Here is an 11472-nt window from a genome sequence, read left to right as displayed (position 1 = left end):
GAGTGGTAGTTCCTTGTGGGCAGGGCCTGTCCCCCCACAAACACATACCCTCATAATTTATGTGTGTGTGTGTGTGTGTGTGTGTGTGTGTGAGACTGATTTTTTTTTTTTTTTTTTTTTTGAGACAGAGTCTTGTTCTGTTGCCCAGGCTGGAGTGCTGTGGTGCAATCTGGGCTCACTAAAACCTCCGCCCCCCTCCAATCCCCATGGCAGAGTTCAAGCTAAGCGATTCTCATGCCTCAGCCTCCTGGGCTAAGCAGCTGGGACTACAGGCACACATCACCACGCCCAGCTAATTTTTTGTATTTTTAGTAGAGATGGGGTTTCACCATGTTGGCCTCAAATTCCTGACCTTGAGTGATCTGCCTGCCTCTGGTTCCCAAAGTGCTGGGATTACAGGCATGAGCCACCACGCCCACTCATAATATATTCTTAATAGATAGTTGCCGAGGAAAGCTCAGCGTAAGAATGGAGTTTACTTTATTTCAAAGTGAGTTAAACAAAGGAAAGTGTGGGCTCACTTGCTTTCAGCCCACATAGCTCCCCTAGCCCTTCCAGTGGGGCTGGGCGGGTTCCATGGGGAGAGCTGGGAAACAGATCTCATGTCCAGAAGGCACCTTTGCCCATCCCTTCCCTGGAGGCCTGGCCATGGGCCGTGGGGCTGTGATGGAGTGCCCTGCTCCTATTCTCCCTCAGAAGCTTGGAGATCAGAGTCCTAGTTCTCCTATTTGACCTGAGAACTTTGACAAATGTGGCCCCTCCAGGCTTGCAGAGCTGTGCTCCTCAGCCCAGGAGAGGGAGGGGCAGGACCTTGGTGTCTGCAGGTTGTCCAGGTCAGAGCTTATGGGTGCCCTGGGCCCTGAGGTTGAAAGTGAACTGGGTGCAGGGGCTTCCGGGGGGTTGAGGCTGCAGACTTGGTACAGGAGGAGACTGGATTTGCCTGGCGGGTGGACAGGTGGGACTCTCACAAGGGTGGCCTTTCCCCACAGCTAGGAGGCTCAAGAAGTCAGGAAGGGAGAGGTGGGGCCCAAAGAGGATTCTAGTAGAGCAGGTAGAGAAGGGACTGCCCAGGGTGCTGGAGTGGAGGAGGGAGGGAGCCCAGAGGCCCCTGAGAGTTGATGAGAGTCATCCCTGAGGGTGACTGCTGGGCCCTCCTCCACCAGGCTGCATGGCCAAGTAAGAGAGACTGGGAGAGGAAGAAAGGCAGAAGCTAAAACCGCAGGAACCAGGACCAGACAGATATCGTCAACTCTTAATTACTACGATCACTGGCACCAAAAAGCCCACGCAGGCTCCTCTGTAAATAAACAGCATCTCCTTGGCTTTAGGACGCATCCTAGCACACGCAACAGATTTATAGCGCATGTGTGATCTATGCGGGTCTCCACTCACTGCCCCACATGAGAATTTTTCCTCCAGGCTTTTGCCTTCCTTTCATTTGGTTTGGGCTAATGTTTACAATCACCTGTGAGGAGGGTGGGGGAGGAGGTCTGATCTGCATTTACAGAGGAAGAAGCTAAGTGCTTCTGTGACTGGTGGAAGCCACACAGCCTGGGAAGGGGTGGGATTCGGACAGAGGCCTGAGATTTTCCTCCCAGGACAGGTCTCATCTTTGGCAAGGGTGTCAAGGTTTCCACTCCTGAGGTTTATGGCCCCTTGGCTCTTGGGATGAGAGCATTTAGGAATTACAGATGGGCTGCAGCCATGGTGTTGCGGGGGGTGGGAGCTCGGTGGATAGGGATGTGCAGAGGCCAGTGGGTGGGCTTCCAGACCAAAGAAAGCTGGGCTAAAGGGGGCAACAGCTGGTCAGAGGGTTCCAGAGATTCCTTTGACTACACATATGGCTGGTGAATCTTGGGAAACAAGATGATCGGCTAGTGCCCATGAGGCAGATGTCCTCAAAAGGGCTGTCAGAGCTAATAAGGACCCTTTGGACAAATTTGACTGGAGTTTCGACTGAGAGTGTGTGTGTTGTCAGGGTAGCGGTTGGAAGAGTGCTGTGTGAAAAGGCCATCCAGGAGCAGTGGCCTGTGGAGGGATTTGATGGACAGATGAAGTCTGGCTGAGCTGAGGAGCACATTTGGCCCTCCTTTGAGGGTTTCAAATTTGGAGGATGGCACAGATCCCATGGACTCACACAGGGTCCATGCAGGGAGAGACAGAGAAAGATGCCAACTGGCACAGTTTCCCCATTTTACAGATGAGAAAACTGAGGCACACAGAGAGAAACTACCCAAGTTCATCAAGCAAGGCAGAACTGGGAGTAGAACCTGGGTTCAGAGCTCCCGGTGAAGGGGCCAGATGGAAGGGTAGGGTGGTTGTTCTGGAGGGCTCTGGGCTGAGGGAGGGTGGCCCTGGCCAATGAGGGTCTGACCTGTACCTGTCCTCCCCAGGGGCGCCCTCGCGCGACGTCCTGCTGGTCTCTGCCATCATCACCGTCAGCCTTAGCGTCACTGTCGTCCTCTGCGGCCTCTGCCACTGGTGTCAGCGCAAACTGGTGAGGCTCCTGAGGGCCCCTTGGAGGGCAGTGCCTGGCCCTGCACACTGCCCCCCCACAATTACAGGCTCGGGAATTTTCCTAAGGGTGCACACAGGTGACTCACCTGTCCACATAGTCAGGGGCACTTCCATAGAAATTCAGACCACATGCACACGCATGCATGCACACACACCCTGCGTTTACCGGGGTCTCGGCCCTATACTTCTGTGTATATGCCCAAAGCCATGTATTTAGGGACACATTCAGGGACAGACTTAGGACTCACAGGCATTCGCACGCGAGCAGCTACACACACACACACACACACACACACACACACACACACACGCCCTGCCTTCCGCATAAAGCACCGCAGGCACACACGCGCAGACTGAGAATGGAGCCCCCAGTCTAAGCGCCGCGCCCCCTCCCCTCCGCCCGCTCCCCCAATGGGCGTAGCCGAGCCGGAGGCCAATGCGGTGGCGCCGCCCGCCCCACCCCCTGCACATCCATCCTGGCTCTCGGGTTTGTACAAGCACAAACGGCTCCTTTTCATTTTTAACGAGGGCTGGGGAATTAACGAGCAGGATTAGTCCATCAATAAGTAAAGAGACCGTCAGGAGGGACATTCATCCCCCGAGGGCGCCGGTAGGCGGAGCGGGGCTGAGCCGCCCGCCCTGCATCGCGCCACCCCGCCCCGCCCCACCCCGCCCGCAGCTCCCCGGGCTTCTGCTTCGCAAGACCCCGACTCCCGTCCCCCTTCCTGCCGCCCGGCCCAGAAGTGTGGTGGGGCTTTGGGGGCAGCAGGGGGCAGAGGAGCAACGGTGGGTCCAGGGTGTCTGAGGTGCGACGCCTTTGGCGGGGTGAGGTGAAAGAGGGTCACTGGCAAGCGCCCCCAATGGTGGGAGTAGGGGCAGGGCGCCAGCTCTGGGAACCCCATTCTCTTCCTGCGCAGCCACAGAGGGGCCTTAAGGACAAGGGGGGAGCGCTGTGGTTGTGGGCACTGGGTGGGTAGAGGCTTCATGCCCCACTCCTCTGGAGGAAGAAAAGGGGCAGATACCCCTGGGAAAGGGTTTTGGGGTCTTGTGAGAGACCCGTGGGAAAGACCGGAGAGGTCCCAGAACCCAGCATGCCTCCTTCAAGAAAGGCAAACTCAGGACTTGGGAGCATGCGCCTCCATCCTGGGTGTTGAACTTCAGGCAGCTCCGACCCCTGGGGAGGAGCCGTAGTGGAGGCCAGCTCTGCTTCCTGTGTGAGTGTGTGTGCATGTGTGCGAGTGTGTGAGTGACCCGGTCCCCCCCTGCCTGCAGGTGTGTGGAACTGGGCTGGCTGCCCTGCTTTGTTCCTGGGTCCCCGGTGTCTGCGTCTGTCTCAGAATTTCAGGAAAGGTGGTAGAGGAGGCTGGGCCATGTGCCTCTGTGTGTGAGTGTGCTCGGAGGCTGGGGGAGTGGCTGAGCGTAGCTGCAGCGCTGAGCATCTTGTTGCAGAGCCCCTTAGGCTGTCTTGCTGTCTGTCTGGATTTGAAGGCCAGGGAAGAAGGCTGGCTGCATGAGCAGGCGCTGCTGGCGACCTTGTGTGTGTGTTCCGTGTGGGGTCTGTGCTGAGTGTGCTGACTTTGAGGGTATTGGTGCAGTGTGTGTGTGTGTGTCTGTCTTGTCTGTCTCTCTGTCTGTGTCTGTGTGTCTGTTCACCCCTCAGCGGTGGGATGTGCATCAACTCATCAGATCCCTGTGTGAGCCAATGCTGGGGTCTGCCCCACCCTCGTGACCTCCTCTGCATATGTGCTGCAGTGTGTGTGTGTGTGTGTGTGCATGCAGTGAGAGGTGCCTTCCAGGACCTGGGTACAATTGAAACTGGTCTCTACCCCACCCCCATGCACCTCCAGTCAGGTGCAGGGCCTGGGGACAGGAGTTCAAAGGCGACAGCTTTTGCAGCAGATGGGGGCTGTCAGCACCAGAAGGACCTTGGGAGCTGAGAGATACAGATGCAGCCTCTTCCCTGGTCCCAGCCCCTCCCCTCAATCCCCAGCCAGGAGCCGTCCCAGGGTCCAGACCACAGGCTGTCCCTCTTGACTTGCTCTGGATAGAATGCTACTCTCCCCAGTCATCCAAGCCCTGCCACCCGCTCCCCTCTGCCTCAGGGGTTCCAGAAGCCAGGGAGCTCCTTGATCAGGCTGTCTCCTTGCTCCATGGAAGGGACTTTAAAATGCTGTCCCCTCCCCCAACACACACAGTTGTCGGGCTCTCCTTGCCTGCTTGTCCCCTCAGCAGCAGTGACGTGATACCCTGACAGCCCAGATCCCATTTCCAAACATTAATAACTTCCTTAATCTCCAGCTGGCTTTTTCCGGATCAGCCTGGCCACCCCTCCCTGAGAAGCGGGCTGGTGGTGTTGGGCTCCTTTGAAGCTGCCTAATGTCACCCGGACCCTGCCTGATTTCCTGTTAACTTGGGTTATCCCCCTGCCCTCCAAATCAAGTCCTGGCCTGGTTCCTGTCCCCCATAGCGCCTTGGCTCCTGCTGCAGAGCAACAGTCAAAGCCAGAGGGGAAGGTTCTCGTAGTTGGGGAGGGAAAAGCGGCAGACAGAGGCTCCCAGAATGTCTGTGGGGGGGCGGCTCGGAAAGAGCTGACCCTGCCTTTCGTGGCCTTAGGAAAGGGGCAGTGGACCAGCCCTATGAGAGGGTACTGGCCGGGGCAAGCTCTCTTGCCAAGCCAGAAAGAAGGAAGAGAAGAGTGAGGGGCGGCATGGGATGCCCTCAGCAGCCCCGCTCTTGCCCCACACTGCCTGTGTGCTGCAGAATAGTGGAGCGGGGCTCCTGCCTGAGGGTCCTGCCGAAGGGGGCCTGAGGTCACTGTGGCACAGCCTCGTCGGATCTTCCCAGTTGGAACTGGGAATTGAGATTTGGACCTCTGGGTAGTGATGGGAGGCATTGGAGAAGGAGCTGTGAGTGGCAGCTTTTGTGAACCCAGGGTGTCCGGCATCTCTGTATTTCAAGTCTTAAAGTTCTGACTTAGAGGCAGCTGCTGGGGGCCCAGACTCCAGGGTGGGCAGGGCCATAGAAGGGACACTGCCAGGTGATGATTTCTGAGAATTGCCTGGTACCAGGTTCCACACTAGGTACCAGAAACCCACAGCCTTGCTTCTGTGGGAGCACGTGCCAGGAGATAGGAGCTCAAGTAAGTAAACAGAAATGCCCATATCTGTGATGAGAGCCTGGAGGGATGAGGAGTCTTCCTCCTGAGGTTCACATGGCAACACCATTTCAGAAAGGAGGAAAGAGGCCAGAGAAGGGAAGGGACTTGGCTAGGACGATGGGGGAACATGCGGTATTGCTGGAGCCAAGCCTCAGGCAACCCTGAGGTGTAGGGCACTGCTGGTGGCATGAGGGAGCTTTGCTGCCAGTCTCCCTAGATAGGCGGCTCCCGTGCCTGGGAAGGGGCTGCCCCTGGCGGGAGCGTCAGGGAGCATGGCCGTGACAGGGATCATGGCAGTGACAGCTCTTACTTTGCTTTAGAGATGATGGAATAATCGACTGTTGTGGCTGTGGCGCTGGTGCACATGACGGGGTGTTGGGAAGCATTTGCGTGCGCACGTGTGTGTGTGTGTGTGTGTGTGCGCGCGCGCGTGTGTGTGTGCAGCTGGGGAGAGGTAGGCCAGTGCCCAGTGGGAGAATGGGCTGGGAGAGGCAGCCCCAACCCCCGCACAGCCCCTGTTCCCCCACTGCCCACATCAGCCATGGACCTGGACCTGGCCCAGGTCCGTGGCCCATGGGTGCGTGTGAGGACGCTTGGTGGCAGCCAGGAATGTTAATGGGGCTGGGCTCTGCATGAGCTAAATTTAGAAACCCAAACTGAGAAGGTGAATGGTGCTCACCTTCCCGGCAGCAGGCCCAGTTGCCACTGTGGCCACGGCCCTTCCTTTAGCTGGAGGACCTGGGGTGCCCACCCGCTGCCCTGCCCCCTCCCTCCTCCTGCTAGTGTGAGGGACTCTGGGAAGCAGGGGCCTAGGCTGCCTCCCCACAACTGCCTCTGAGTCAGTGGGCAGTCTGTCTTCCTAAGACTGCCTTCCTAAAACAGCCTTGCTCCTGCCTCACAGCCCCAGGGCACAAGGACCCCCAGAGAGCCCGACAGTGGTGGACACAGCCCCGAGCAGGACTGGGGACATGGCCTTCTCCCCGCCCCCACTGCTCACATCACTGGCCACTGCCAACCTTGCCCTGCAGGATGCCACCCCCACCATCTGGGGGTGATGACGTGGACAGTGTGACGTGGCCAGGCGCCTGAGAGCCGTCTGTCCATGGCAGAGGGAACTGTGTTTCTGGGAGCTAGGCCAGAGCCCCAGGAGATAGGCAGACAGGAGGGGCTAATCCCTGGGAGTCAGGGATGAGGTTCAGGTCGAGGCGGATGAGGCAGGTCCTAGAGCCCAATGGGGCCCAGGAGCTGCCAACCGGGGAGCAGGCATCCAGGGGATTGGCCCCCACCGCTGTGACATCCTCGCACACTGGTCCTGGCCTTGTTGCCACAGCCCAACTCAGGTCTGTCTCCTTCCCCTCTGGGTCCCTGTTCTGGGGAGGTGGGGAGGGTACAGTCCTGTTCCCCAGGAGTGACCCCAGTGCTATCTCCACAGGGCAAACGCTACAAGAATTCCTTGGAGACGGTGGGCACGCCAGACTCAGGGCGTGGGCGCAGTGAGAAGAAGGCTATCAAGTAGGTGCCAGGCTGCCAGTTTGGGATGGGGCCACACAAGCAGCCCAGGTGGGAGGAGCCCCTTCTCTCCCTCAGCCCCACAGACCTGACCACACACTTTCGGTTCCCCCACACCCTGATGCCATGCTCTCTACACCCTCCACATGCCCCAACAACTCAGGGGCCCTGTCTTTTCTGCCTGTGCCCAAGCCCCTTGCAGTGTTCCGGAGTCCCTGGCCTCCGTTTCTGCTGCTGTCACACCCAGCACTGTCTGCACCCACCTTAACCCTGGTTGCCGCTTTCCCATCCAACCTTCCTGTCACACACACTGTGCCCACCACCCACAGGCTTCCCTGGACCTCTAAGACCCTCTCATGGGGCCCCTGCTGCTAGGCCAGGGAGGCCCCTCCCTAGTAGACCCCAGGTTCTTTTCTCAGATTCTGCCAGTATTTAAGGATGACCTGGAAGTGGGGAGGCAGACACGCCTTGTGGACCCCAGCTGGCCCCTGTGCTGGGCTACTCAGGGAGCAGAGCGCTGGGGAGCAGTCCCTCCCTCCCCGTCACCCCCACCAGCCGCTGCGTGTGTGGCTGTCTCTGCCTTACCCCGATCTCCTTGTTCTGCTGTAGAGCCCTCTTCAAGGGGTCTGCCCTCCCACTGCAGACCATCTTAGCCAGCCCTCTGCTGAGGTCACTGGGAAACACCAAGAGAAGCCCCCCACCCACCTGGCTGGGGACTCAGGCCACCTAGGCTCTGGAAATGGAGGCTTTCGCCGGGGGGGGGAAGCCTCTGTGTCCACTGGTCAGTGGCCCCAGCCCCTTCCTCTCTGCTGAACCCAGAGGTCAAGGTAGGGGTGGTAGCCCTACATGTCAGCCTGGCCTGGACCAAGCCTGCCAGCCAAAGGGCTCTGCCTAGAAGCCGAATGCCCGCAGCCCTCCCTACCCCCACTCTTCATCCCTCTGAAGGCCCAGCCACCCTCCCCTGCCCTCTGGCCCTTACCTACTGCTGGTCTCCCTTGCCTTCCCCTGTGCATCTTTCCCCTTCCCTTCCCTTTCCTCTTTCTCCATCTTCTCTTCTCAACTCCCCGACCCTGCACCCCGCTCCCGAGGGCTCCCTTCCAGGCCTTCCTCTGCCCCATTTTGTTCATCTCTTGCACTGATCCTGTTTGGGGCCTTGGTAGAATCTGTGTGCATATGTCTGAGGTGGGGCAAGAGGAGGGGTGGGCCAGGCTGAGGCTGGGGGAGGGCAGGAGACTCAGGAGGAGGCTGCGGGAGCCTTTGAAGCTGGGTTGGTTGCGCAGGCTCCAGTCTTCAAAGCCAAGTGCTGGCAGGGCTCAGGGGCTCTTGCAGAGTGCAGGCCCGGGCTTTCTGAAGGCGAGAGAGCGCGTGGGGGAGCACAGCCAGCGCAGCACCTGTGCCTCCTCCAGGACAGGCCGTTTACAGCTGCGGACCAGGGCTGGGGGCCTGTCTCTGCCAGGTGATCATAACCTTCCTGGATAGGGGTGCGTGTGGCAGGGCCTGGAGTCCTGGAAAGGGCCCACGAGAGGAGACAGGATTCCCAACCAGAGGGAGGGCGGGCAGCAGGCTGTGCCAGGCTGGGACCAGTGCCCATGAGGGCTCTCTAAGACAAGGTGAGGCAGCCACGGCCATCCAGCCTGCCTCTGTGTGGTCCTGCAGCTCCCGCACTCAATCCTAGCCTGCCCCTGATGCTGCTGAGTGGTCAGGCCCTCTGCCCCGAGGGAAGGAAGCCACCATGTGTGTCTACATGCACCTCAGCCTTTGCTTCTTTCCAGAAGAGAACAGAAAGGGCCCAAGTCAGTGGAGTCACAGGAGGGAGAGCCTCCTTCCTGCACAGTCATCCACGGGCTTAGGACCCCCAACAAAGGATCGTCTTATCAAGGATTCTAGGAAACTGTGTTCTTTAGCAGTGCTTTCCAAACTGTGTTCCTCAGGGTCCTTGTGCCCCATAGATGAGTCATAGCTGTTCCATGAATCAAGGGTCTCATGGTCGACTAAGTTTGGGGAACACTGTACACTCTGTCTCCCTCTTGGCGATACTGATATTCATGGGCACATTAAAGGCTCTGAGAAGTCCTGCGGTAAAGGAATCAGTGTTTCCCAAATTTCTTTAATCAAAGATCCTTTTTTCCAGTACCACAGTGGAAAAACCTGAGGGACCCTGGAGCTCTTGAGAACACAGGGTGGGAGACAAGTCCGGCAGTGGTGGCTTTGGGTGGATTTTTTTTCTGGGACCTAGGGTTGGGTGGCCCTAGATTCTGGAGATCTGGAGGGAGTGGGAAAGGGAGGCTCCTACCTACTCCATCTCTGTTATACCTGACACGGGGTGCCCCAGCCATGCCCTTGTGTGAGGCTCTGCTGGGAAGGGACATCTGTGGTGGGAAGGGGGTTTTTTGTCAAGGGGTTAGGTTCCCCTGGGGCCTGTCCTACCTCCTCCATGCCCACCACTTACTGCCACTGTGAGCTGGCTCTACGCTTTGGCTTTGAACCCTGTACACAGAGTCCCCTGTGAGACATTTCCAGGGTGTACTCTGGACAGAGAAATCTGTCTACGCCAGGGATGCCCAACGCCACCATCTCATCTGGGCCTATGGTGGCAGCTCAGCCTCTCTCCATCTTTCTCACTTTTGTGCCTGAGTCTGAGGTTGAGAACCAAAGTCAAGGTCAAATTCTAAATGGAGGAAAAAGCAGGTCCCACAAGAACATATTTGCTTGATCCTGGGGGGTGGTGTGTGCCCCCGATGGCACCCTTCCCCACACTGCCCCACCTTGGCTTTGGGGAGCGGCACAGCCTCAGTCCTCCCCAGGCCCACCCCAGTGCTCCTCCCGGGGCCTCTTCTCTAAAGGCATTCCCGTGCCTGAAACATGGCTGCCTTCCATAATAGTCACTGTCTCTATTCCCCTGTACTCCCAGCCCTGCTTCTTGGGGTCCCAGTGGCCTGATTAGCTGGTGGCACCCCTTGTCCTTGGCTCCCAGGGGTTCCAGGCTGTGCCCTCCACCGGCCAAGGCTTCTGCCACCCACCCCACCTGCAAGTCCCCACGTTCTCAGGAGAAGGTGGAGAGTCCGGGGTGAAGGTCCCTTCCAGACCCAGCAGCTCCACCTTGGAAAGGGATAGGGACCCAGGGAGGGGCTGCCCCAGCAGGCAGGCCAGGGACACACCCAGAGGACAGGTTCCCGCTACACAGGCCCCAGAACAAAGGACTGAAGGGTGCCCTGGTTACCCTAGTGACATCCTCAGCAAGGTCAGAGGCCTGGGAATGCTCCCCTTTCAGGGGGGTGGGGTGACCCAGCTGCCACATTTGCAAGGAGTAGAGATGGTCTCCAGTTCAGCTGAGATCCCCCAGTCTTAGGTTAAGGCTGCAGCGCCGCCTCACAGAGTAGAAGAGAGAGCACAGGAAGCCAGGGAGCCCCTCAGGCCAGTAGGAGGAGGAGGTGAAAGATGGTTAAGGGGCTGGGCCTGCCCCAGGAGGGCCTCAGTGGAGAGAACATGGAAGAGGAGAGAACCTTGAGTTCTCCAGTACTAGAGCTTTTATTCTACAGTGAGAGAGTTGATAGTATAGCAGTTACAGCCAGTCTTCTTTGACCGGCCAGGAAACTGAGGCCAGGAGAGGTAGGGCCTAGCAAGTTGGCACCTGGGCCTGATCTGCCTTTCAGCTCCATCTAGCCAGAAACCAGCACGCTCCTTCTCCCACTCCCCCTGCTCACCTCGGGCCTTGTCCCCAACCCTTCTCCCCTACGTCCCCGCCTCTCATCATTTTCTCTCTCCCACCAGCTTCCCAGGTGCGAGGCTCCGGTCTGCCGCCTGCCGCTTGCCTCCTTTCTGTGTGGCTTCCCGGCCCTCGGGTGCGTGCGTGTGTGCATGGGTATGCTTGCACATGTGTGCGTGTGTGTGCGTGTGCGCGTGTGTGCGAGGCACAGACTGTGGTGCCTGCCTGCCTTTCTTCCTCCCGCAGGAGCTGACCACGAAGCCCTGCCCCCTGTGTGCCCGGCCCCGGGGTCCTGGTCCCTTCTGCCCCTGCAGGACTTGCAGTTCTTGTTTCTTCTTGTATCTCCCTGTTTTCTCCCCTCTCTCTCTGCCCCTCCAGTGATCTAGACAGAGACTTTTGGAATAACAATGAGAGCACAGTGCAGCAGAAATGGAGCTCCTACCCTCCCAAGGAGTTTATTCTAAACATTTCACCCTACGCCCCTTATGGCGACCCACGACTGTCCCTCAAGTGAGTGACTTTACCTGGTTTGATCATATGTACCGAGTATCCGCGCACGCCCTCCTTCCCTCCTCCCGCCCCC

At 58.5% G+C, this 11472-nt stretch overlaps 1 protein-coding gene across 1 annotated transcript in view; it reads left to right on the top strand.

Moving 5' to 3' along the window:
- Nucleotides 1-11472, top strand: part of SYT7 (synaptotagmin VII) — an 87178-nt gene that overhangs the window by 45704 nt on the left and 30002 nt on the right. Inside the window, exons 12-13 of the mRNA XM_011993569.1 lie at nucleotides 2367-2497; nucleotides 7107-7186. Of these exons, the coding sequence (XP_011848959.1) occupies nucleotides 2367-2497; nucleotides 7107-7186 (211 nt within the window). The remainder of the gene's footprint in view (nucleotides 1-2366; nucleotides 2498-7106; nucleotides 7187-11472) is intronic.

The sequence above is a fragment of the Mandrillus leucophaeus genome, unplaced genomic scaffold, assembly GCF_000951045.1.
Source record: "Mandrillus leucophaeus isolate KB7577 unplaced genomic scaffold, Mleu.le_1.0 Scaffold43, whole genome shotgun sequence".
Taxonomy (NCBI): Eukaryota; Metazoa; Chordata; class Mammalia; order Primates; family Cercopithecidae; genus Mandrillus; species Mandrillus leucophaeus.
Note: the sequence above shows the minus strand (reverse complement) of the source record. Positions and strands in the feature narration are given on the sequence as shown.